The following is a 27,887-nucleotide window of genomic DNA, read 5'->3' as shown; positions in this document are numbered from 1 at the left end:
TACATATCTCTTGTCGTGGAATTAACACATTATGCATACTTTTGACAATAAATAAAATAAGAATTTGTTCTTACTTGCTTGCCTGGATAAATAAAGGTTAAGAAGATATTTCTTATTTTTTTTTGAAAACAGATACCGATCATTTCTGATATTACCGGTACATTTTAATGCCAATATCGGCCGATAATATCGGACATCGCTATATAAAACACCTCAGAGGTTATTTCATGATCGTTCTTATCTCGATTAGTCCCGTTCCTTGACCCCTCAATCCAAAGCAAAAGCCTAGTTTGTGTCAAATAAAAACTGTATTTATACAGCACGTTCACATACTGCAAGGTTATACTGTAATTATTTGTGTGTTCATACATTTTAATTTACTGGACAAAGGAAACACATAGCAAACAGTAACACTCATGTTATATATCTTTAGTCACTCAAATCTACAGATCATGAAAACAATTTAAAACAAAATTAAAATGATGTTAATATAGACCTGGAGAGCGAGGTTCCACCTGTGATGACAGGAAAACAGTGTTGTGTAGGTTCATAATCTGATCTGTAGATTATTGAATTATGATACGATACGAGGTAAATGTTTTGAATTCATATTTTGAGAAAATCATAATCTTTACTTGTTTCCATGGCAACTACTAGAGAACCCATAAGTACGGTAAAGCCTCACCAATCTTCGACCAATCACAAGTGCACAACTGCTCCGGCGTTGACATCCCATTCTCATTGGTCATCTTGGTTTTCATTTTAGCCATCAATAAAACATAAAAATTATGGCATCTAAAAATAAACAAGTCAAGTAATCATTCCAATAGTGTGTTTGGACTGTTTTGGTTGTGTAGCGCCGTCCTCTCCGTTCCGCTGTGTTCATTGCAGACTGGTCGTCAAATGCAATTAACCCTTTGGTAGTTTTGCATTAGGTACACGCCGGTCTTGTACCCATAACCTTTTCCTTGTTTTTCTCAGATGTAAAAACGCATATCTTGTTTAACTATGCTCAACTCTGCCCCTGTCAAATGTCAGACCAATTGAATAAGTGGAACAATATAAACCTGCTACCTTGAGAAGAAGACCATAGGCTAAATAAATCCTGGAACCACGTGACTCCCCAGGTCTACAGGCAAGTGGTCAAAAAACTAAATGTTTCATTACAAAATGGTAAAAAGAACCGGCATGTTTATGTGGCGTGCTGAGCCAGGAACGCTCTTATTCTCTGGAGGAGCTCCTTCTTCACGCTGTCTGGCACCAGGGCTGAGAGAGGAACACAGAACACACGCATCCGTTATTCATCCACGCAATCATAGCACGATTACCATTACCGGCCAACAAGAGCCCGACACATTTTTGGGGCCGATACAGATATATGGGAGTAAAATATTTGTATATTGATATACAGTATCAACAGATATTCTTAATATATATAAAGAATATCTGTCGATATATATATTTATTCATCGGGTATTTTTTATGTAGTCCCACACTTTACTACTTCCAACCTCAGCCATCTGTAAAGAAAATACATGAATAAAGAAAAGTGTAAGACATTAACTGAATTATATTCAAGCTGGAACCAAACTAGTTTGCATTGCATGTTCTATTCTTTTTTTTTTATCCACTTTTTCTTCCTGTTTTTCTCTGATTTTCACCCATGCCAATTTAGTCGTTATGCCAATTCCCCCCTCCCCTTCTTGGTCGTTGCGTGTATGTGCCCCCCACTGGTCGGTCTAGGGAGCCCTGAAGTCTTTCAGATGCTTTCTCCGTCACATAGGAGAAAGCCAGCAACCTCTTTTCACCTGCCAGCGTGGACTCTCATTGGTGAAGTGTAACGCGTGGCAGGTCACACTACCATCATCATATCCCTTCTTTGCTGTGCAGGCGCCCCTGACCGACCTGTAGGAGTCGCTGTTTACAACGACCAGATTACCACCCACCGGCTTCCCTCCAGCTGACACTGCCAATTGAGCCAGTATGACGGCCGGCCAAGCCGGATGCAACGCCGACAGCTGGATTCGATACCGGTGTGTCTTGCGTTGGTGACGAGCGCTTAGACCGCTGCGCCACCCAACCGCCCGTGCATTGCATGTTCTATTCTGTATTCAATTCTAAATAGCTTAATCTTCACTAATGATGAACGTATCTTTATATTTAGGTAATATGTATGTATATTAAAAAAGCAACATAAACTGGCAAAAAACATCTGGTGTCCTCTCTACTAACTTTAAACTACACATTCTCTACTCTATCAAGCTGATGTCTGATGTCCTCTCTACTAACTTTAAACCATGTATCACTCTATCAAGCTCGCTGTGAGATTCATGCAGACAGTGCTACCGAGTCTGCTGAGATAAACAAAAAAGGAGTCGGAGCGCGCTCTGCTGGACAAACTGTGATGACAACATTTCAAAATTACCTCAAGCATTTTTCTTAACCTTTTAAGCCCTAGGCATATTTTCAGAAAATTCACCTAAAAGTATATACCCAAGTAAATGGACGATTGCTACACTTCTACAAGGCCCATTTGCATGTTCTTGGTATCTAGGGAGATCTATGGACCTCAGGGAATGTATTCCCAGTTTCCGGAATATTGTGTCCGTTACTATGCTGGAGTACATTGTAATGAACCAAGGACAATATCAATTATTATTACATGGCGTTTTCACATTCGCCGAAATGCTTGCTTGTGATTGGTCAATAGCGTGCGTCAGAGGTCAGTTATCAGACAATAATGACCGCTGTGGGACAATAATGACCGCTGTGCGCAGCTGTTCGCAATCAAGCCCACAATAATGACCGCTGTGCGCAGCTGTTCGCAATCAAGCCCACTGACATCAGTGCAAACTGCCGGCTGCCGGGGAAGCTGCTGGGGGGCGGAGCGACGAGCACTCAGCGGAGCCAGAACCAGTGTTACTGTTGCGAGTCGATGTAAAATGAATTAGGTATATTGTTAGTAAGTTAGCCATGTAATAAGCGGGATAATGTATAGCTATACTCGATCATTGTCACAAAATAATTGACCTTCACTGACGTTTAAAACACCTCGCCGAGGCGGCTCGGTATTTTAAACTCTGTGTCGGTCAATTATTTTGCGACAATGACCTCGTAGCTATACATTATCCCTTACTTATAATTTTCATGTTTTTTGAAGAAGTGCCACTGAGCTCATTCAGCACCTTCTTGAGATCAAGTGTACAAACAATCTAAGCAAATGAATAAAGGGCAGATTATTTAGATCTTTTGTAGTTTTGTAGATACAGTACTGCATTTTGCCATCCGGACATATGCAATTTTAACAGAGGCTGGTGTGAGCTGGGTAGTAGGGGTGGGAATCGCCAGAGACCTCATGATACGATACTATCGCGATACTTGCGGCACAATACGATAGTATCGCAATACTAAATACATCGCGATATTTTGCGTTTTCTTTTTTATTTATTTAATTTATTATCTTTTTCAACTGCAAAGTAAAACTTTGTCAACATGTTTTATCTAATCATTTTTATTGCAGAACATGGTATTTTCTCAAGCAGACAGCTGTAAACACTGTAATCTGTGTTGCATGTACCTGACAAACTGAACTGTTTGTATTACAGTCATATTCCAACTTAACTGAATGCACGTGTGTGTGTGTGTGTGTGTGTGTGTGTGTGTGTGTGTGTGTGTGTGTGTGTGTGTAGACTACTGTACTATTACAGGTATTGAAATGAACAATGCAACATCCTTATATATATTCCTTTTTTTTATGAATAATTAAATATCGATACTGGGCGTCCCTGTATCGATACAGTATCGCCACGCAAAGTATCGCGATACTACTACGTATCGATTTTTTCCCCCACCCCTACTGGGTAGTGTCGTTTTATGAAATTATTTATCGCGTAGATATATTTATAAACTCATATTTAGCTAATAACACTTAAAATCATTGGTAGACAAACGTAGTGCTGAGTTTGACTGCTGTTTTGATAGGGTTAGGGTCTTTACTCTTGGCTACATTTGAAAAATAAACTCATTATTAATTAACACTTTGTCCGCCAACAACGAGTATACTCGCTATTGCCCGCCAATCGTTGTGCGCCAACAACGAGGGAACTCGTTTTTGGGATCAATATTTCATTTTTTCGTCATGGCATTCATAATTCATCCAGCCTCCCTCCGGGATGCAGCTGGACCCTGATCTAATATTGCAACACCTCAATACCGCCGCCTGGTGGATTTCGGGCGAGTTACACTCCACGCCAAACCGGAAGTGGCCCTCGGTGCATCTGGGAGAATCCTCCGGCAGTAATATCGTGTAGCGTGGGTCTAGATACACACTCGAGTGCATTGGGATCGCTTTCGAAACACAATAATCAATATGACTCCGGCGTTTATTGCATCATACAAACGGGAAATGGATCTAGCAGATCGACGTCAAATAATTGGAATATTTTTCCTCCAGTCTCATCGGCGAACGGTAAGAGGAATCTAACGTTATTTTCAGCTTGATTGTCCATTTCTTTGTTTGCAATCAGTCTGATCAACGTATCAACCCATACTAAATAAAGCCGTTACTGACGATCAAGGAATTATAAACGACCCCCCCCCTTTCCTTCACGCATGATGAAGCATAATGTATACCGATCATATACATTTGAATTTTTTAATATAGCGTGTATAGGAAAGAAACGCCAATCGATAATCTATCATATGCGTCAGGGCCTATAACTCGCGTTTTAGGAATTACTGCAGAAAACCTTAAAAACATACTTATATTCACGACGGTATTAACACGACAATGTATGAATGAAAAAATATAACGTTCCCACATCCGGAACGATAGATACCCGATGTTGAATGGGCAATAGTAATGTCGATATAGCTATAATATTTAAAAAGTTATAGCCCTGCAAAGAAGGTAAACATCTCCATAGGCTTACAGCGCTGGCAGACTGGGCCCAAAGATGGGTACAATGCATGGCGGCCAATGTGTTAATACGGACTGTATTGATCTATTTATGACGTGATATAAATGTTGGCGTGTACCGGGCCCGTCGAGCTCAAGCTTCTTTTTAAGAAGTTGTAATATCTGCAACTATCGGCCAACATGGTGTCAATCTCTGTCAACTTGTTTTATTCCACAGAATCCTAACAAATTAATATTTAATGACGAACAAAGAGTAGATAATAATAATAACAGCCAGACAAGAAGAGGGACAGAACACATCTTAGGGCTCTTATATGTAGCCTACTACACGCCTCACACTCCTAAATGGTGATCCTCATCACTCCATCCACAGGGCGGCAGTAATGCGTAAAGTTCAGTGTTCTAATCACCATTGAATGTCAAATGAAGAAACGAACTGCTTCTGAATTTATTAGAAGTACTACATACTAGGGCTGGGCAATTAATCGGAAAAAAAATCACGATCTCGATTCATGCAATCTCATTTCTAAGTTATGACGATTTTTTTATTATTATATATTTATTTTTACTTTACTTTTTTTATGATAAATGATTCTATTGGAATTTTTTTTTATCGTGATCTCAATTCTTAGAGAGAAAAATCGTGATTCACATTTTTAGCAAGAATCGCCCAGCCCTACTACATACATAAAGTATGCACATCATACTACATACCGTTGTACTGTTCAATACATGGAGGGCAGTATGTGTGACATACTACATACTTGGAGGACTTGCACACCCAGGCACAGGGCCGTACAGACATGCTGGTTAGGCAGGTGCTCAACCAAAATGAAAGGACTAAGGCTGTCAAAGTTAACGCGGTATTAACGTGTTATCGCCTGATTCTATTAACGCCACAATTTTTTTTATCTCACGATTAACTTTAAGAAAATATATATAATATATATATATATAATATATAATAAAAAAATAAAATACAAAAAAAAGAATATATGTATATATATTTTTTTTTACTTTTACTATACTTCACTCAGGTGTATTATTGATGCTCTCATTGATACTATGTTTGTTTCTGAAGTGTGTGCGTGTGTGTGTGCGTGTGTGTGTGTGTGTGTGTGTGTGTGTGTGAGAGAGAGGGGTGAGAGAGATGAGGAAGGGGAAAGAGAGAAAGAGAGCTGGGAGAGTGTGTGTGTGAGAGAGGGGGGGGGGGGGTGTGATTACTCAGCCCTTGTGTGGGTGAATGTAACAAGTTCCTAACGTTTTCTTTCCCCTATTATTTCATGCACACTTTATTCATTCCTAAGCATTTTGATGTTGAAGGAGCATACATTCATGCCAGTAGTTTCAGAAACTGTAACATCCCGTCACATCCAGCCAAAAAGAAAACAAACTAAAGAAAACCTGTTTTGAATGTGTTTGTGGTTGTGATTGATCAGTAGACCAGAGGCAGCAGTTAATCAATGGATGGTTTTACCTAGAGGCGGGTTCACAGATTGCTCTGGGGTTTATTGGGTACATGGCAGATATTTACATGTTGGTCGTCACGTACACATTGAGCCATTAAGTCCCACAAAGAAAATAAGACAGACGGCGGCGGCGCTTTTAGCAAGAATAACGAGACACTGGTCCCTGTCAGCTTTTTAAAGGTGTTAAACCACAATGCACTTTTGACCCTGTGTGCACTGACTGCACACAAGGTGTGGTACAAAGAGTTTGTAGAACAAGATGCTTAAGGTCATATTCTCAAACTGAACTAAACTGCATGTGTAGCACAAAGGCTGTAAAGGTGCATTACACAGGATTATAGTACAATTCCTAAAAATAAACAACAAACCCTTTTCTCTCTTGAACTTGATGGCTCTAAAGACAACTAAGCAAGCTAGCTACTTTGTTACAGTCATGCGCTGCCTCGCTCATGAGACGGTAACGTTAGTGAACCAAAGTCCAAACCACTGTGAGGCATATTAAAAATGCATTGTTTTACATCTGTAATTAGCACAGCTTTGATATAAAATAAGATAGAATTAACAACAGCCAGAGAATATAGTATATAGTATGTAGCATGGATAATATAGTATGTAGTAGGGATGGCGTTAATCGATTACTCGTAGCTATGAGAAAAATCGATCTTAAATTATAAATAATTTTTGTGATTTTTTTTTTTACATGTTTGTTTCACATGTATGTGTACGATTATAACTGTTTGTTGGTTTCCTTAAACATATACGTGAATGAACAAAATTAAGTAAAACAAATCAAATAATAAATAAATTGAAAAATATTTAATTTTTTTATTTTTTTTCCCCTTTTCGAGTATAATACACGATCACTCGAGTATAGCATGCGATCAATCGATCTGGATTTTTCTTTAAAATGCCCATCCCTAGTATATAGCGTGGAGAATATATTATGTAGCGTGGACAATATAGTATATCGCATATGACGAATGATGGAAAACTTTAATCCCTGTAAATAATAATAAGCCAAAACGGCGAATCAGCGACTCACAAACCATATAGCTGAAACTACCGATAGGATAATTTTCTTATGCAACTTGGACACAATGGTCAGGGAATGTGCTCATAATATTACTAGATATGAACAGCTTTTTCTGTGGATGCAAGTATCCACTGCCATTCTGCGGAATCATAGACTGTTATTAAAGTGTTTACAAAGAGGAGCGGTCCACACATGAGCTGACACATTAAGATTTTGGATAAGGGGTATCCGGGGAGATGAACAACTCGCATATCATATGGGTGAACACGCTTCTCGAACACAAGGGGAACCACACTGAATGAAAGTGAAAGGCAACGTTGGTTGTCCAACCTCACACTTAACAGTCTAGAAGGTACCCCACAATAAAAGGTCAGGTAGCTACCTCACACTAAACAGTCTAGAAGGTACCCCACAATAAAAGGTCAGGTAGCTACCTCACACTAAACAGTCTAGAAGGTACCCCACAATAAAAGGTCAGGTAGATACCTCACACTAAACAGTCTAGAAGGTACCCCACAATAAAAGGTCAGGTAGCTACCTCACACTAAACAGTCTAGAAGGTACCCCACAATAACAGGTCAGGTAGCTACCTCACACTAAACAGTCTAGAAGGTACCCCACAATAACAGGTCAGGTAGCTACCTCACACTAAACAGTCTAGAAGGTACCCCACAATAACAGGTCAGGTAGCTACCTCACACTAAACAGTCTAGAAGGTACCCCACAATAAAAGGTCAGGTAGCTACCTCACACTAAAGTCTAGAAGGTACCCCACAATAACAGGTCAGGTAGCTACCTCACACTAAACAGTCTAGAAGGTACCCCACAATAAAAGGTCAGGTAGCTACCTCACACTAAACAGTCTAGAAGGTACCCCACAATAAAAGGTCAGGTAGCTACCTCACACTAAACAGTCTAGAAGGTTCCCCACAATAAAAGGTCAGGTAGCTACCTCACACTAAACAGTCTAGAAGGTTCCCCACAATAAAAGGTCCGGCAGCTACCTCACACTAAACAGTCTAGAAGGTTCCCCACAATAAAAGGTCCGGCAGCTACCTCACACTAAACAGTCTAGAAGGTTCCCCACAATAAAAGGTCAGGTAGCTACCTCACACTAAACAGTCTAGAAGGTATCCCACAATAAAAGGTACGGCAGCTACCTCACACTAAACAGTCTAGAAGGTACCCCACAATAAAAGGTCCGGCAGCTACCTCACACTAAACAGTCTAGAAGGTACCCCACAATAAAAGGTCCGGCAGCTACCTCACACTAAACAGTCTAGAAGGTTCCCCACAATAAAAGGTCAGGCAGCTACCTCACACTAAACAGTCTAGAAGGTTCCCCACAATAAAAGGTCAGGTAGCTACCTCACACTAAACAGTCTAGAAGGTTCCCCACAATAAAAGGTCAGGTAGCTACCTCACACTAAACAGTAGAAGGTACCCCACAATAAAAGGTCAGGCAGCTACCTCACACTAAACAGTCTAGAAGGTACCCCACAATAAAAGGTCAGGTAGCTACCTCACACTAAACAGTCTAGAAGGTACCCCACAATAAAAGGTCAGGTAGCTACCTCACACTAAACAGTCTAGAAGGTTCCCCACAATAAAAGGTCAGGTAGCTACCTCACACTAAACAGTAGAAGGTACCCCACAATAAAAGGTCAGGCAGCTACCTCACACTAAACAGTCTAGAAGGTTCCCCACAATAAAAGGTCCGGCAGCTACCTCACACTAAACAGTCTAGAAGGTTCCCCACAATAAAAGGTCAGGCAGCTACCTCACACTAAACAGTCTAGAAGGTTCCCCACAATAAAAGGTCAGGTAGCTACCTCACACTAAACAGTCTAGAAGGTACCCCACAATAAAAGGTCAGGCAGCTACCTCACACTAAACAGTCTAGAAGGTTCCCCACAATAAAAGGTCAGGTAGCTACCTCACACTAAACAGTCTAGAAGGTACCCCACAATAAAAGGTCAGGCAGCTACCTCACACTAAACAGTCTAGAAGGTACCCCACAATAAAAGGTCAGGTAGCTACCTGACACTAAACAGTCTAGAAGCTACCCCACAATAAAAGGTCAGGCAGCTACCTCACACTAAACAGTCTAGAAGCTACCCCACAATAAAAGGTCAGGTAGCTACCTCACACTAAACAGTCTAGAAGGTACCCCACAATAAAAGGTCAGGTAGCTACCTCACACTAAACAGTCTAGAAGGTACCCCACAATAAAAGGTCAGGTAGCTACCTCACACTAAACAGTCTAGAAGGTACCCCACAATAAAAGGTCAGGTAGCTACCTCACACTAAACAGTCTAGAAGGTACGCCACAATAAAAGGTCAGGTAGCTACCTCACACTAAACAGTCTAGAAGGTTCCCCACAGTAGGTACCTCGTCCCCTCGGAGTGATGTCCACCACGAGGTCCTCCACGGTGACGTGCTCCAAACCCTTCTCTTTGATGACCTCTGCAGACGGACAGGCGACACATTAGAAACTAGGAATATAAATAGGAATCCAATCTATCATTGTATAGAAATGATAAATAGTCACATTTTGATCATTATAAAGGATTGCTGACCTTTACAGTGAGCCTTCATTTGGTCTTTCCATCCACACTCTGTGAGCTTGGCTCTCAGCAGCTCCTTCAACCTGGCAACAAGAACATTACAGACAATCAATGCAGCAGCCATTGAGGAGTTAGCAGACCAGGCAAAGTACTCTTACTACTATCTAGGGCTGTCTTAACACTTTGAGTGCCACTCACGAGATATCTCGGGTTTTTAATAGTGACGTTGAATGCCACTCACGAGATTTCTCAGATTTTTTTTTTTAGCGATCTGAAAAATTATTGCATCACCGAGCCTACCCGAGTATAGCCGAGCGGCGCCGGCGATCACTGTGGAAAAAAGCGCCCCCCCTGTCGTCTCCCAGATGACATTGATTTTGGAATGGATTCAATGAAAATGAGAATGGGGAAAAAAATCCGGTACTCCACATTTTCCAGTCCACTGATCCAGCCGGGGTTACCACAGTTCATTCTGGAGCCTCAGATCCCCGCGGATCATGGAGCTCTACAGTATCGCGTTGGATCCATACACGTATCGATTTTTTCTAATGGTAATCAGGAATTGGAATATACCAGTTGGATACCATCTGATGTCAGGTAAGGACTCTATGTTATCAGTGTTAGGATAATCAGAGTAAGTTTGATGAAGATATAGGCTGTTTTGTGAAATGTCTTCTTTCGGTTTCACTGTAAAAGTCCGAGAGGAAATCAACGAGGCGATTATCCGTGCGCGGCCGTAATGTGCTTGCGTGCACGTATAATATTGATCATCTAGCGTTTATTTGAAAACGATTCATAAAAAGGCAGACAAATATCAACGTTGTGGAATATTCCACTAAAAGACGATTTTCATAGAATGCTCCAGAATGAGCTGTTTTTTATATCAAAACGGGGGCTTTTCTAACTGCTCTGAAACGGAAACGACGCGATAAAAAAACAATCTGCCTTGACAGCACTGACTGGAAAATAGTCTTTGATAATGCGATGGGCAGATTAGACACATAGCCATAATTTAAAACATAGATTAGGCGATATTAACACTTTGGTTGCCTAAGGTTAAATTCATGATATACCATAGATTGCCAGCGCTATTTGTCTATGGAGAAAGTCCCCTTCTTTGCAGGGCTATAACTTTTTAAATTCTATTGCTACATTGCCATTATTAGGGCCCATTCAAAGTCCTATATGTATTGTTCATTGTGTAGCAACGTTAAACTTTTTCATTCACATATTCATAGTAAAGTATGGTCTAATGTATAAGTATGTTTTCATCTCTTTCTGCAGCTTTCTCCAGAACGTGATCTATAGCCCCAAATGCATTATATTGATGATGCAATACAGTTTTATGGCAATCAGCGCGATATAAAAAATTACAACTAGACGTACTTCTAGAAGTTACTACACGTCATCTGATGTTGACCGGATGGGCTAGGGGCCGCTTATAATTCCGTGGGCAGCGTTATACCAATCATCTAATGTGGGTCAAATGTTGATAATAGCAGTTAGTATCGAAGACGGTAACGTTACACGCTGAAACTCACCCCAGTCTCCGCGCGCCGTTGGGCGATCATCGTAGAGTTGAAATCTTATCATTATGGGATGTAAATTTACCCGGTCCATCTCCAGCTTGTATAATGGTATATACGTCCAAATCATGTTGTTTATCGAGTTATTGGCAATCGATCACTGTGTAGCGTGACGAGCCAGAGTCGCTGGACCTATAGCGAGCACCCGGAAGTACTACGGACGTAGCACAACCTCTATGCCACTTCCTGTTAAAGCGATTGCGCCGATCGGCCACCAGATGGCGCTCCTGAACCGCCAGAGAGCTCAGTGGGTCCTGCTGGTGGATCTCAGGCCAGCGGAGGGGACATATGAATCCGATCGCAGATTTTTGAAATATTGATATAAGGACGCTGTACACCGTCCCCCGGCAACTTGAGCATGGCCAGCAATGACGTCAAAACACGTTTCATGGCAGTCAAAGTGTTAACGTTAACATTGGTGCCGATGGTGGCATTCAGCCGGTAAAAAGGAAAACCAGGCGTGGCGCTCAAAGTGTTAAATACTTCAAAGCTTCGTTCGATGGGCATGGGATTCGAATATGAAAATAAAATTCGATTATTAAAAACATATATATATAATTTTTTTTTTTTGCAAAATCAACTCTGCCTCTCTTTTTTTTTTGTATTTTTTTTTTTTATTCTTTTTTAAACAAACATATAAACAAACATGACAACACACGATAAGATATACAAGCATTAATTGTCAGGGCACATCCAATGAGATCACCTTTTGGTTAGTTGTTTTATATAAGATATACCCATAATACCTGTTATCTAAAAAAAAAACCTACATACATATGCTCAGCTCGAACCCCCCCCTCCCGGACCCCACCTTGAGAAGTACCTCCACTATCCCTCGCACCTAACCAGACACTACCATTATAAGCTAGCTTTTATTCTCTCCACCACTTCTAACCACATTGACATTTTGGATTCATTGAGACCCAGAATTCTTGCTGTAGATATTTCATGGTAAATTACATCGAGATATGTAAGAAACCAAACTTTACGGCACATTTTTTCCGGTTGAAACCAGCGTGATGCGATCAGCTTTTTGGCTACTGTGATACCCGATAAAACCAATCTCTTTAGCTGTGGATTCACTGCAAACTCAAAAACATCATTCAACAGCAATACCGAGGGGTGTACAGGTATATTCCAAGATACGAGTTTTGATATTTGTTGGGTCACATCTTTCCAGAATGCCTTAACTGGTGAGCAGTCCCAATACATGTGCATAAATGTCCCTTCGTACATTGGGTGCATTTGGAATCTTGTTTGAGCCCCATTCGGCACAGTCTTATAGGAGTCAAGTATGTCCTGTGAATATAGTTAAGATTGATTTGTTGATGATCCGGGTTCCTTGATGTAAGTCGGACATTTGCCCAGGCTCCTTGCCAATCAAAGTCATTTTCCAGGTCTGGTATATCCCTCCTCCAGACAGAGTCAAGTTGGAGGGTTTCATACGAGGACGTTAGTAATTGATGATAAAATTCTGAAACAAAACCTCTCGATGTCTCTCTTGAGTAGAAGAATTTGTGGTATCTGTGGTGTTCAATTGGTCTGTCTAATGGAACACCGTGAGACTTCAAACATAGCTCTAACTGTTTGTGAAAAAGCCATGTGGACTTGGTGAGATTAAATTTTTTGCGTATTTCTTTATCACTACAAAAACCCTGTTTGTTAAAAACATCCCCTAATGAGTGTATGCCTTGCTCTTCCCATATAGGGAATCTTATAGGTCGTTTTCCAATTAAGAGAGCATTGTTATTGAATAAGGGAGTATGATTGTGCCATTCTTGTGGGTTAGGATTTTTTTTTGTGATTCACGCCATATCCGGATCGCATGAGTAATTATGGGGCCAAATTTTCGTTCACAGTGCTTGATTGGTAGTTTAGTGTATGCTATGTCCTTCAGTCTATGTGGGGCTACTATGTTTTCTTCTATTTTTCTCCAAGATGCTAATGCTTGGGAGTCAAACCATGTTGTCAATGGACTTAATGAGTACGCCTTAAAATATAGGAAAAAATCTGGAAATGCCATGCCACCATCTGCTTTATTTCTCTGTGCGGTGGATCTTTTTATACGTGGTGGTTTGTTATTCCAAATAAATTTGTATGTGGAGGAGTGTAATCTTTTCCAGTAACCCTCTGGAGGGGGTAACGGTAGCATTGAACAGAAGAAGTTGATTTTAGGTAGTACATCCATCTTAACTATTGATATCCGTGCTTGTACTGTGTTCTTAAGTTTTGCCCATCTATCAAGGTCGTCTTTGATTTTGTTTTGGATTTTTGTGTAGTTGTGCTTCACCGTTTGTCTTATGGTAGGGAATATTTCCACTCCCAAGCATCTGAAATGTTTTACCATCGGTATCTGTCCTGGGAGGGTTGTATCTTTTTTTGCAGGGGTGTTAAGTGGAAGGAAAGCCGACTTCGGCCAATTTATCTTAAATCCCGATAAATCACCAAAGTCCTCAATCAACTTGAGCAGATGAGGCAATGTGGTGTTGGGGTTTTTCATGAACAATATTACATCGTCCGCATATAAACAAATTTTTTGTTGTGTGCCCTTGATTACGATAGGTTCTATGGATTGGGATTGTCTTATATATTGTGCTAAAGGCTCTAATGATAGATTGAACAGTCCGGGACTAAGAGGACAACCCTGTCTGGCAGAGCGTGATACCGGAAATATTTCAGAGATGATTGTGCCTGTTGTAATCATGGCCGATGGGTCTTTGTATAATACTTTAATCATATCGATGAATCCTTTTCCTAACCCCATCCTTTCTAGCACTGCCCACAGATACGACCATTCCAGCCTGTCAAAGGCCTTCATAGCATCCAGGGACAGCATCGCCTTAGGTATGGTGTCCTCCTTGTCGGCATCAAGTACGTGCAGTATACGTCTTATGTTCTCAGTGATCAGGCGGCCTCCTATGAAGCCAGTTTGGTCCGGGTGAACTAAAGACGTCATATGCTTTTGTAATCTGATGGCTAATACCTTAGAGTACAGTTTGATATCTGTTCCGAGGAGGCTTACAGGTCTATAACTACCGCACTCGTTGGGGTCTTTGTCTTTTTTTAAGGAGGACTGTTATGAGTGCAATATTGTCAGTTTTATGGAAGTTCCCCTCCTTGACTGAGTATAAGATCATATTTAGTAATAAGGGGCCAATTATGTCCCAACAAGAAAGGTACATTTCTGATGGGAAACCGTCTCTTCCTGGAGCCTTACCACTTTTCATTGCGGTTATGGCCTTCTTGAGTTCCTCTAGTGTGATCGGTATTTCTAACTGTTTAGCGTCATCCTCTGAAAGTTTAGGGAGAATAATTTGATTAAGAAATGTGTCCATTTTGTTTTGATCGAAGGTCATTTCTGATTTATATAAATCGGAGTAGAATACTTTGAATGTATCGTTTATTTTTACAGGATCTGTTACAAGTACTTGTTGTGCTCTAATGGTAGTTATATCTGCAAATGTTGCATTAATTCTTAATCGCATGGCTAATAGGTGGCTGGGTTTGGAACCATGGGAGTACTGCTGTTGTCTTGTACTGCGTATTTGTATTTCCGATTGTTGTCTGTATATGTCATTGATCTCTATTTTTAGTACGTTAACTTGATTTTCTAGTCGAGTTGAGTTGTTGTATTTCAGAGAATTAAATAACGTTGAGTAAAGCGTTTCCAGCTCATCCAGTTTTGTGCTTTGATTCTTGCGCATTTTGGAGGAAAAGCTATCCGTGAAGTCTTTGATCATTCCCTTTACCGACATCCATATTATTCTGGGGTCTTGCACCGAGTTTGCATTCTCCCGTTGGAATACTATAAGAGCTTCTTTGAGTTGTGTAATGAATTCCTTGTTGTTAAGCAGCAACGAGTTAAATCGCCATCTTGGGGCTCGGGAGGATAGTATACCAAATGTACCTTTAAGGAGTAAATAACAGTGATCTGATAGTGCGTTGGGTATCATTTCCACTTCATAATTATCAAATAGTCTCTGTGATGCAAAGACATAATCTATTCTGGATAGTGTCTTATGTCTCGCAGATCGACAAGAGTACTTTCGGGTCGTGGGATTAAGTAACCGCCATAAGTCCTTTACACCTGTAATCTTTGACCAATCCTTTAATGCCTTCGATGAATTCTTTTGTTCGCTGGAAAAGGCGAGGTAAGATTTGTCTATCCTTGGGTTCCAGATGGCATTAAAATCCGCTCCTATTATAAATGAGTAATCGGGAATGTCTAACATTGCATTGGTTAGTGTAGTGAAGAAATCTTCTTCGTACAAATTTGGGGCGTATACCGCTATCAACGCTATTTTCCTGTTTTTATGTTCAATCTTAGCTATAGTTATCCGCCCTTCTACATCAGACCATACTCCCTTTAGTACAATATTCAACTTACGTTTAACGACTATTGCTACACCCCGAGTTCTCGTACCAATAGAGGAGTGACTGATATTATGGTATATGTTGTCCGCTAATTTACCTATGTCTTTCCCTAGAATGTGTGTTTCACTTAGCAGAGCAATGTCCACATGTTCTTTTTTCATCAGTGTGAGCACGCTTTTGCGTTTGAGTTGGTTATTTATTCCCCCGGTGTTCCATATCATTATATTCAAACTAGCCATAGTCTATACATGTTGCATTGTAATTTTTGGTAATGCTTCTAGAGTGCGAGGCAATAATAGATATACATCCCACTAGTGAGGTCCCGTTGAGAGCCGAGCTTAAAAACATACATATATACAAATAAAAATCCCCTACCCTTCCCTCCCACCGAGAGTCGTACAGGATTGTGTTCCATGAACACAACCTTTGCGTATGACTCTCTCCCTTGCACCACCGGATATCCCAGAATGATCCAATTATCCTTAACATTCCTATGTATACCATAGGATCTAACACTCTAAATTCTACCATAAGTAGAATGTCGACTGTGGCTTGGCCACTTACCCGTAAAAAATAAATGAATAAAAATTTAAATGAGATAAACTAAAAATAAAGACCAAAAATAAGCTTCAATTGTCATGCCTTAATCACTTACATTTTATATGAACTTGTAATTTATAGTAACCCATGAATAATATGAAGGTATTGAACTGAAGAGAGAGCCTCAATAAATCAGAGAGAGCGGATGAAAAAAATAAAAATAAAAAAAAAACAAGTAAAAGGAAGAGAACATTAACTTAGATCTTAAAAGAGCATTGCTATGCTTAAACATCTAAAGTATTAATTGGAGAAGTAGTGAAATTATTTCTCATTAATAAAAAACAATTTTTAAATACGTATATGCAGCATTTCCCCCGACCGGGGTGGGCGATGATCGTTGTGTAGAGTGATCTTTCAGCCGGCCGGCTATGATGGCTCTGTGGTTCTGCATCTAGATAGCTGTTGATTATTCCCCCGAGGGGCTTCTGGTAGAATGAATGACCACGTATTGCTGATATTCCAGAATGCTCCATATATCAAAGAATGCTTCGATGTTCTAGATTATTCCAATATGTCATTTTTACATTGTCTGAATGTTCCAGTATGTTCTGGAGTGTTCCAATCTTAAATCCAATATGTCCGCAATAATATACACGTCGGGGAAAGCATTCAAAAACTCTGAGCACGTAGGTCTCTCTGTCCCAAATCCTCGGTTATTAAAGGTTGTACTATATGGTGACCTTGCATAACTGAGATTTAAAAGGCCATTTATACACTATTCTGCTCCTGTTCAGACAGGAATTTGGCTGCCTCTTCAGGCGAGTTGAGGAGAACCTTTGCTCCTTGTTTGTCGACGACGCGAAGTATTGCAGGGTATATTAGTAGGGGTCTGTATTTCCCCAGGTATAGTTGAGACATCACCGTCTTGAACTTGGCACGCAGTTCCACTACCTCACGACAATAATCTTCAAAGCAGTGTATTGGTACCTCCATGTGTTTCAGATTGCCTTTCATCCTGCGAGTTTCACGCATAATCATTTCTTTTATTCTGACTTGGCGCAGTATAACTAATATCACTCTGGGCTTAGCGTTATTGCCAATGGAGCGGGGACCCAATCTGAAGCACTCATCCACCTCCGGTATTTTAGGAAGGATTCCTGTTCCCAAGATTTTCTGTAATTCTGTGGCAAACTCTTCAGGGTTTTCACATCTCACTGATTCGTCCAGACCGACAATACGAATATTCAGCCTGCGTTTTTGATATTCCATCTCGAATATTTTGGCTTTCTGTTCTTTATTGATTCGCGTGAGCTCCACCGTTATTTCGCTGAGCTCCGTCTTGATTTCATTGTAGTTCCCCTTCATCTCAGCAGTTAGGTTAACTGTGTTAGCCTCTACTTCCTTGTAGATGTGAGTGAAATTGATTTCGTGGGCTTCCACTACTTTCTCCAGAGCCTCGGTGCGTTTATTCTGTGCGTCGGCGTCCGCTCTCAGCGCATCAATTTTGCCTTCAATAGATTCTTTAATAGCATCTACTTTTTGAGTTATTTTCAGTTGTGATTGGAGGATCATTTCCTCCATTCTCTTCTCCATTGTCTTCCCCATTTCCTCCATTTTCCGGATGATATGTTCGGTATCTGCGGAGGTCTTTGATGGGGTTGAACTTGAAGCGGCCTCTGTCAAGTCAATATTTTCTGCTGTCCGCTGTACGTATCCTGGGTCCCGCGGCGGGACCTCTTCGACTGGTTTTGGGTCTTTCTTTGGGTCTTTCTTTGGTGGCATCTCGATTCTTTTGGTCAATATAGTTAGTTGATAGTCTCAGTTGATATATGCGTCAAGTTTTAAACGCATTAATGGTATATAAATAGGTTTTAAAAACGAAAAAAAAATAACGGGTGAGCAGCTGTGTCACATGCGACCTACTCCATTCTAAAGCTAAACCGGAAGCCTCTCTTTGTTAATTACAACAAGCAATGCTGTTTGTTATTTAAGATGAGGTCGGACTCGGCACCGACAGATTTGTGTTCATTGTGCTGCTTTTATAAAGCCTCAAATGACGGCTTATAATATTTCATGAAAGCAAAGTGTTTTGTTTGTCTAAGATTTAAACTTTACAGCACTGACAAAGTTGAACAAAGTGCTGTACAAGTCCCACAACATAAAAATATATATATATTATACATTTTTATTTTTTTTTCTCAAAGCTTCGAATTCCAAAAAAAAATCGAAGGTCAGCCTTACTACTACCCCCATCATACTATCTACTATCCCATCATACTACTATCCCTATAGGGAGGTGTAATGGTTACGTCATTTTCTTTTTTTCCTGTTCCACCCTCTGTTCCACTTAATGTATCTCCACATTGACCATTTCTAAATTGGCTTGTTTTAGATAAATAAAGCATTAAAGTTGGCATGGTGTACCTTTCTGTGCGTATTCATCCACAATCTATAGATCAACATGAAAATATTCGCAATTAATCGTAAAGATAGCAAAATAATGTTTATGTTATCGTTCGCTGGGAAACTACACTGCTATTTGGCGCTGCTGACTGACGTCACCACAGCGTAGCCTCCTGCCTGTAGTCACAGACCTAGGATCAGATTTCCCTTACATTCCATAAGCTTAACAATTCGTACAATGGGAAAATAACTGACCCTGAATCTGTGGCTAAAGCCAACCACCATTTTTAAAAGCAACGATCACGTTACCATATTTGTATTTATATTTTAAATCGTATAACGTTATTTCGCTGCATATTAAAATCACTGTAAATACTAATGTAAATCATTGTTTCGTTGTACATATTGTGTATAGTTTATAACGTTATTGTTTTTTACATGACGTTAGTAGCTAGCTAGCTTGCTAGCCGGCATTCCCGAAACTCCTCTAATATGCCCCGATTTTAAATGGTTCTCTCCTCTTTGTATACTTTTGTCCTCACAAACAAAGTATTCTGCCAGGGAACTTATGGACCCGACAGTAGTAGTTATAAGGTTTTTGAGCTTGTAATGTTAACGTTAGTTAGCTATCGTGGTATCAACAGGCCGTGACGTGTAGCTAGCTAGCATAAGCCATGGAGACAATAGTATGGCTCATTTGACAGGCACTATTTATATTCCAACAGTTCTTTGATATCGGATTGGTGTGTTCCGACCTTTAGGATACGATATGCTAGCATGCGTATAGGAGTGGATAGTTAGTTCATGGGCAGGGGAGGAAATTAGGCCACTTTACTCGCCAATTGCGAGTATTTTTTACGTTTGGCGAGTAATTCATGAAGAGCACTCGCCAGTCTGGCGAGTACTAGTAATTACAAAACAAAACAAAAAAATCATTCTGCAATCTGCTGATTCGCTCACTGACACAAACCGAACTCTGACTCCCCCCTTGATTCCTCCCATTTGCGCCACATAATAATCAGACCATAACCAATGAACATCATCGTTGTACAGATGCGCTCTAAGCTCCTCCAATGAACACTCGTTTTCTAGAAGATGCCGCCCATCTAGGGGAAGTGGACAGACCACTGACTGCGCGCAGACCTACAAACTCCTGCCACCGGCAGCCGGCTTGACAACGTAGACAAACTTACAAAAACACATGAGTGGATGAAAATAATTGCATGTAGAGTCGTCGCTTTCGGATATCGGTGCGGTCTGACATGGGGGCGAACAACAGCACGCGACGCGTCTCCTTCGAGTCGGATGAGAATGACAAGTCAACAACATTAGCCGGCTAGCTACCTAGCATGTAACAAGCTACCATAACGCGCATTCAACATAGTGGACTATACTGAGCGGCTTTGCTTAAATGCAGCCGAGTGACATTTTATTATTACCGGGTTTCCCAGCATATCACCACTCGCCCATATGCCCTTCACAACGGTGATGTTGTCATATTTGGCATTCAGAATACACCCGCTGAACCCCTAGCGTTGTCGATTCGGTTCCAATGTATTGTCATCTTACAGCACAAGTACAGTACAACCAGAATACATTTGGCATACAACCAGAGTGCAAATGTAACAAGTCAAGTTCAAGTTGTTTTATTTAGCTATTACATTACAGTGAAATGCTTGGTTCTTTCACTGCCCAACCTAGTATTGATTGAAAACTTTATTAACAGATTGCAGAATGGGTACAATACAGTACAGCTCAATACACACAATTGTTAAGGGGATGCAGACCAGAGAAGGACTTTAGTCTTGTTTACATCAGGGTCCCCCATTTCAGTCCTGTTTGCTTAATGCCTTGTCCACTTCCTCCACACTCCAATATGTTATGATGAATTGAAAATGGGGGACCCTGATGTAAACAAGACGAAAGTCTTTCTCTGGTCTGCATCCCCTTAACAATTGTATGTATTGAACTGTACTGTACCCATTCTGCAATCTGTTAATACACTTTTCAATCAATCAATCCCTTCAACCCTGCTCCTGTCAAACCTGCTCTTTCCATTCCATCCATCATGTCCCCCCTTTCTGATGAATATTTCCTGCACTTAAGAGTCAGACACACATTCCTAGTAGTTGAGCTGTGATGAATGAAAACTTTATTTAACAGATTGCAGAATGGGTACAGTACAGTACGGCTCAATACATGCAATTGTTAAGGGGATGCAGACCAGAGAAAGACTTTCGTCTTGTTTACATCAGGGTCCCCCATTTTCAATTCATCATTCAGTATAACCTAGACCAGCCCAACCCAGCATCTTTCACTGCCCAGTTCAGCCCAACCCAGTCCAGAATAGTTCCCTCTTTCATGTTAATATGTGATTTAATGATGTAATATTTTGAAGAGTAGAGACAGTGTGATTAATTTACTATGATTGAAAATCAATTTAGACGAAGACGTACAAAGAAGTAATTATCACAATTAGCGATTTTTTTTGTCTGGTAAAAAATCTATTTGGCTGGTAAAAAAAATCAGATACCCGCCAGTTGGCTGGTAAGCCAAAAAGTTAGTTTCCTCCCCTGTTCATGGGCATCTGTTCAAAGAATCATACAACACTAGACGCAACTGGTTACAGTAGCATAACTGTCTGTTAACCCATTCAGTGGCAACCACGAGATTAGTCGGGTTAACTCGCCATGCGTTGCGTGCCAAGACCCGAGAAAACTCTTGTTTTAATCGTTATTTCTTTTATTAGCGATATCCATTCATTTGTCATCCATCCAGCCGGACGTTATCATTGGGAATGGGTCTGAGCTCGAAAAGGGCAAATACCGCCGCCTATCGTCTCCCGGATGGTATTGCACATCATTGGATTGGATGGGACTGTGCATCAGGAAAAAAAACTCCGTTCCGGGGTTTCCCTTCTCGGGCAAGCAGTATCGTGTTACCACATTCACTGGCGAGGCTGGGAGAAGGGTCGATTATGTGTTTTGGACTATAACGTTGGATCAATAAACGCGATCAATATTTGGAATGACGATCAGGAATTGGATTAATCTTTTTGCAGAACATCTGATGTGAGGTAAGGACTCTATTTTACCAGTATTGGGTTAATCAGATGTTTTTTTCTCCGCCATCGGAGCACGTGTGTGTGTGCTTAACGTTAGTGCTGACCAAGTCATGGATAATAGATTTTTCAGCCCGCTTCTCTAGCTTGCATAACGACACATATACTATCGATAATCTAGCGGTTATTTGAAAACGATTCATAAATCAGCCGAAAAATGACAACGTGTTTTGTGTATTCCACTAAAGAGCTATTATCACGGATTTCTCTGGAATTACTAGAAATCTCCAAAACTATACTCGTATTCAAAACGGTATAACACAGAAATGTACCAATGAAAAAACAATACGTTTCGTACATGTTGACTGCAAGCAAGTCATTGATAAGCGACGGGTGTATTAGCCATAATTTTTTTTATCCACGTTTTCTCCCATTTTCCATATTTTCTCCCATCCCAATTTCGTAACATCCATTTCAACCCTCCCCTGTCACGAACGCTGTTTCTTGCCTCCCACAAGCCGGCTGCAATGTGGACTAAGTCATACATAGCACAAGTCCCCTCCGGTACTTGAGGTAACAGCAGTCGCATCTTTTCACCTGCGCAGCTCGATCTCTCAGTGGCGAGGAGTAACGCGTGGGAGGCTCACGCTGCCCCCGACACTTCCTGATTCTACTGCGCAGGCGCACCAACCGACCTGTAGGAGTCGCTGTCCACAACGCCCGATCCCCACCCATCAGTTTCCCACCCCCTAATACGGCCAATGTGTATTAGTACGGACGACCAGCTAAACTGAAAGCAAATGTGGAGCGCTGGGCTCGAACAGGCAAGCCCAGCATCTCCAGATTTCGTGGCGAGCGCCTTGCCCACTACGCCACGTAGCCGCCCCTACCCATAGCCATAATTTAAGATATAGTTTAAGCGTTCGCAAATTTCCCCATCCTCCCATTGACTTCAGTGCTGGCACGCTAGACCTAATTTGGTCATATGGGCGTGGCTCTGAATGAGTTAACAGCTGGGAGAAAATAAATATGAAGAAAGAGACCGGAGATGTTACATTTTGTAGCAACATTTCGTATGTTTGCCATGAATGCTTTTGTTCCCGGAAAATTCGCTTGCCTGGTCCACTAGCATTAGCTGTTAGCAATGACGGCAGCTAGCAGCCATTTCAGAGATTATCTTGGTTGAAAGCATTCTAGACAGGCACAGTTGTCTTGCACTCTGAATTTGAAAAAGCACAGGTGTATTGGCAGAGAAATACAAGGTGAGCCTCTTTCACCATGGGTTCCAATTAAAGCAGGTGGAGCCAGGTAAGATGGCTGCCATATGGTCCCATTCCATGTAAAAAATGTATGACCCATCAACTCTAAAGCTTTATATTTATGGGTAGGGTTTCCTATATATGTAGGTGCACTTTTATGATAACTACATCACTGCTTAACTCACAAATGTTAAGACCGGTGTCATGTTTGGTTAATTTGTGATACCCAATGTAAAGCAGTGTCTTTCAAACTAATGTCCGGATGCTGGTAGATATTTTAGATCTTGGGCAGAGCTGTTTAGCAGAGCTCTTTAGGATAGCTGTGCAGGAGGGCGTCAAAGAGCCCGTCTATAGTTCTAACTTCCACGTAGGAGTTATTCTCACCTCTCTCGTTCTCCCATCTCCGTCAACTTCTGGTTTATTGTTGCTCTCATTTTGGACTCTTTGCTCATAGTATTGCACCTGAAAATAAAGAAACGTCGTGTTAGCTAATGTTGTGTAGCTAACGTTAGCTTATAATAAGTGGTTAGTCAACTAGGAACACAAACATCACTGTTTTTCTTCACATAAAACGCCAGTGCTGATGCATACACACACACATTCTAGGCGGCTAACGTTAGCTAGCGAGCTAAGATGTCAACAACACCATCGTTGCTCAAAGCATTTAGCTTAACTTACCCAAAACTGTAAAGGTGTTCGTGTGTTTTTACCACATTATCACGTCATTAACAACGACACTCAATACACACTTAAACAGCTATATCGACGACATGTCAACACGGAGGTAAAGAAGTGAAACGTCCTCCGAGCTGCTTCTTCTTTAACTTCAGAGAAACACTGTGAGAGTGAGTCCGACACAGAACACAGTCCCGCGAGCAACTCGACCTCGGACACAATGGTTCCTACCTGTTGTAGGTTGAGTGCTATCATGCTTCACGCCACACGGCGGCGGTGTTGTTCATCAAAAGATTGAACGAGTAGGGTGGGACTAATTAACCGTACGCATTAAATATATATATTTTATGCCTGTCTATAATTAAGCCAGTGTTATGCTCATTTTATGCCTATATGTCTATTTTGTGTGTTCACAGCAGTGATGTACACACAAAACCCCATAGTTTTGTAACTTGTCAACGATTTGATTTGATTTGATTTCTGTGAAACTGTTTGTATTTCCTTCCAAAAGTAAATCTCTCTAAATGTCTTCCTTGTGTTGTAAAGTGCACATCCAACCTGTTCAGAGGCCAGGTGCAGGATATAGGTACGTGAGAGGTCTGAATGGAAACACACTACAGCTGCCAGTACTTTAATGACTAAAAAGCAATACGGTTTAAACCTGACAGGGTCTTCATTAGGAAAATGTCATGATTGATTAGCCAGATGAAGGATAAAACATTGCTTTTTAGTAAAAACAGTTATTGGCAACTGTAATTCAGTGTGATATAAGGGTGGGCATGTGTTCATCGCTGCCAAAAGGACAGCTTGTTAAAAGCTAATAGATTGCTCCTATATCTGTACGACGTCACAAAGGGGAAGACTTCTGAGCAGTTTGTTGAGGCTGGTTAGTCTGAAGACTTTGTTCAAGTAACAACACTGGCAAGGAGTACCTAACAGAAATCTATTACAATCTTTTGCATTGACTTTAATGGCAGGAATATATTACTAATCAATTCAATCAAGATTTAACGTGTGGCCTCAGGCCCTGGAGGTGGGCGGGGCCTCAGACCCTGGAGGTGGGCGTGGCCTCAGACCCTGGAGGTGGGCGGGGCCTCAGGCCCTGGAGGTGGGCGGGGCCTCAGACCCTGGCGGTGGGCGGGGCCTCAGACCCTGGAGGTGGGCGGGGCCTCAGACCCTGGAGGTGGGCGGGGCCTCAGGCCCTGGAGGTGGGCGGGGCCTCAGACCCTGGAGGGGGGCGGGACCTGTGCAGGAGCCCCTCTTGGGGTTGGACATTTTAACACAGAAATCTAATCAAAAATCAATTTTTCTTTTTCAGATTTTAATTTCAGAAATCTATTACAAATGTTTAGGGAGGTTTTAATATAAATTCTCTGCTCATTTTATGCCTGTCTATAATTAAGCCAATGTTATGCTCATTTTATGCCTATATGTCTATTTTGTGTGTACATCACTGCTGTGACGCACTTTGGGCTGCAATTCTTGTATGAAAGGTGTTATACAAAAACAGTTTATTAGTATTACCTATAACTAACTACTACTAACTAACTACTACTAACCGCAACTACTGTAAATACAGGGTTGGAAAGATTAAATGTAATCCCTGGAATACTCAAAACTCAGTAATGTAATCCCTGGAAAACCCAAACTCAGTAATGTAATCTAGAGTAGACTACTCAAACTCAGTAATGTAATCTAGAGTAGACTACTCAAACTCAGTAATGTAATCCCTGGAAAACTCAAACTCAGTAATGTAATCTAGAGTAGACTACTCAAACTCAGTAATGTAATCTACTGAAATACTCAAACTCAGCAATGTAATCCAAATAGGTTTAGTTATACTTTAGGATTAATTTGCCTCCAAATTCCATATGCACTTAAATAAAAGATGTATTCCAATATAAACTGTAATACATTTTTTTATTTCAGTTTTAGGTCCCAGGGTGCCCTTTTCAGATTGAGAAATCGAAAGAAATGAGATTTGGTGGAAATGCCAGAGGGGCAGAAGGGGCCACTCATATAGGGACTATGCTGCTGCCCTGCCCCATCTACAGTAGGCTACACCCTGCTAATTGTCTGTTTCTAAAAGCTCTGCGGATATATTATATATTATATATATATATATACAGGGTTTGGTTGGGTTTGGTTGGAGCCTATCTCGCTGTGGCTTCTGCTGGGGTCCCGGTGTCGTCTCGGACCGTCCCCATCCTGCATGTCTTCTCGTTTGGCCGCTGTTGTGTCTGTCTGCTTGAGTGTGTGGAGTCGTGTCTCTTTTGGCGCGGCTGTGGGCGGGTCCTGGGGCACGTGGCCTGTCACTCCTCTGTGGAGTTTGGGGGTGGGGGGGGGGCGTGGTATTAGCTGGTTTTCCTCGTGGTGGCGGGGTCGCCGGGACCGGGCGGGGGAGATGGAGCGGCCCGCGGGGGTTGGCATTCCCGTCGCCGTGCATGGCGGTATGAGTGGCGCGCGGGCTGTTTGTGTTTTCCTTTGGTCATGGCGCGCTTTATCGGGGGGGGGGGGTGTGTCTTGGATGGGGGATGTGTGAGGTGTTCGGGGGACTGACTGTTCCCGGGGGGGTTCACATGCCTTCGAGCAACATTGTACTATTGTACTTATTTTATGCCTATTCTTAAATCTGCACGTTTACATTGCACTACTTTTATTGTCTTTTATACCTATTCTTATGTGTGAAATTTATGCAATTTCTTTATTTTGTCAATTTGTGTGCTGATTTTATGCCTATGTTCATTTTTATACTAATTGCTGTGGTGCACTCTGGACTGAGAGTGTCTATGTAGATAGTTATTAATATTTATTATTGTTATATTGTAGAAATGTGTGCATTGAAATGTCTGTAAAGTCTCGACTACATTGAAAATGTAATTTCGAGAATAAGTAAAGGTTGATGATTAAAAAAAAAAGATGACTAAACATTTGATCTATAGCACCTTTAAGAAGTAACCTTTTCCTCACAGCACGATGTCATGTGAGTCAGATGGTCTTCTTCTCCGAGTTAACAAAGGCGAATACTCTGCCTCGAGATCAGAGGCAGAGCCCATTTCATCGCGGCCAACCAGCACCGCTTCTGACAAACAAACCTATCAATTGCGAGTCCGGGTTACACACAAAAGACCAGACCGCCCTCCCGCAATTATAAATGCGCAGGGTGTAGTGGGGTGTGTATTGGAATACGTGTGTCGGCCTCCATTGATGAAGGGGCGAGAGTCGCGAGACGAGGCAAATACACACGGCTGCCGGGTGGAAAACACCATCTGAGTTTCTTTTTTAGTTGCCAATGCGCGACCGACCCCACTGTCACCTACCCGCCACCCCACTTTGGGTCGCGACCCGTAGTTTGAGAACCGCTGCCCCAGGGGATTAAGTAAGGGATAATGTATGGCTACGAGGTCATTGTCGCAAAATAATTGACCGACACAGAGTTTAAAATACCGAGCCGCCTCGGCGAGGTGTTTTAAACGTCAGTGAAGGTCAATTATTTTGCGACAATGAGCGAGTATAGCTATACATTATCCCGCTTATTACATGGCTAACTTACTAACAATATACCTCATTCATTTTACATCGACTCACAACACTGGTTCTGGCTGCGTTCTGGCTCCGCTCGTCGCTCCGCCCCATGTCATCGCCGGCAGCAGAACACCGAGTGTCTAATTGCACTGAAACAGTGTGTGTCAGTGGGGCTTGATTGCGAACAGCTGCGCACAGCGGTCATTATTGTCCCACAGCGGTCATTATTGTCTGATAATGACCGCTGTCGGGGGGCTATTGACCAATCACAAGCAAGCATTTCGGCGAATGTGAAAACGCCATGTAATAATAAAGGATAATCTTATCTTATTTTAGGGGGTCAAAGGTCACATGGTCCTGCAGCGCTCATTAATACCACTAAGATGAGCTGTGGTACTTCAATGATCATAAGGTGTAGAAATCTGTTGACTAATGGTACAGCGAAGCCTGGACTACTGTCCTACTATATGGTCTAA

At 41.4% G+C, this 27,887-nt stretch overlaps 1 protein-coding gene across 2 annotated transcripts; it reads right to left on the bottom strand.

Annotated features, from left to right (window-relative positions):
• Positions 1–403: 403 nt before the first annotated feature.
• Positions 404–24,053, bottom strand: eny2 (ENY2 transcription and export complex 2 subunit). Of its 2 annotated transcripts, none has more exons than XM_084335890.1 (5): positions 23,890–24,053; positions 23,596–23,673; positions 10,001–10,071; positions 9,773–9,887; positions 404–1,266 (listed from the first exon to the last, which is right to left on the bottom strand). In XM_084335890.1, the coding sequence occupies exons 2-5, from the start codon at positions 23,661–23,663 to the stop codon at positions 1,164–1,166; spliced, it is 357 nt and encodes a 118-aa protein (XP_084192016.1). In that variant the 5' UTR covers positions 23,664–23,673; positions 23,890–24,053; the 3' UTR covers positions 404–1,163. The 2 variants fall into 2 exon arrangements, with proteins under 2 accessions (XP_084192016.1, XP_084192017.1); XM_084335891.1 differs by having other exon boundaries at positions 9,813–9,887.
• Positions 24,054–27,887: the final 3,834 nt, after the last annotated feature.

Source organism: Notolepis coatsorum (genome assembly GCF_963971535.1).
Source record: "Notolepis coatsorum genome assembly, chromosome: 19".
Classification (NCBI taxonomy): domain Eukaryota; kingdom Metazoa; phylum Chordata; class Actinopteri; order Aulopiformes; family Paralepididae; genus Notolepis; species Notolepis coatsorum.
The sequence above is the reverse complement of the archived record's forward strand: the minus strand, read 5'-3'. Positions and strand labels throughout refer to the sequence as shown.

Coding starts and splice junctions, on each gene's coding strand:
- eny2 (XM_084335890.1), bottom strand. CDS start 23,663: ATGAGCAAAGAGTCCAAAATGAGAGCAACAATAAACCAGAAGTTGACG. Junction 9,888..10,000: donor AATGAAGGCTCACTGTAAAG/GTCAGCAATCCT, acceptor GTCCGTCTGCAG/AGGTCATCAAAGAGAAGGGT. Junction 1,267..9,772: donor TCTAGACTGTTTAGTGTGAG/GTAGCTACCTGA, acceptor TTCCTCTCTCAG/CCCTGGTGCCAGACAGCGTG.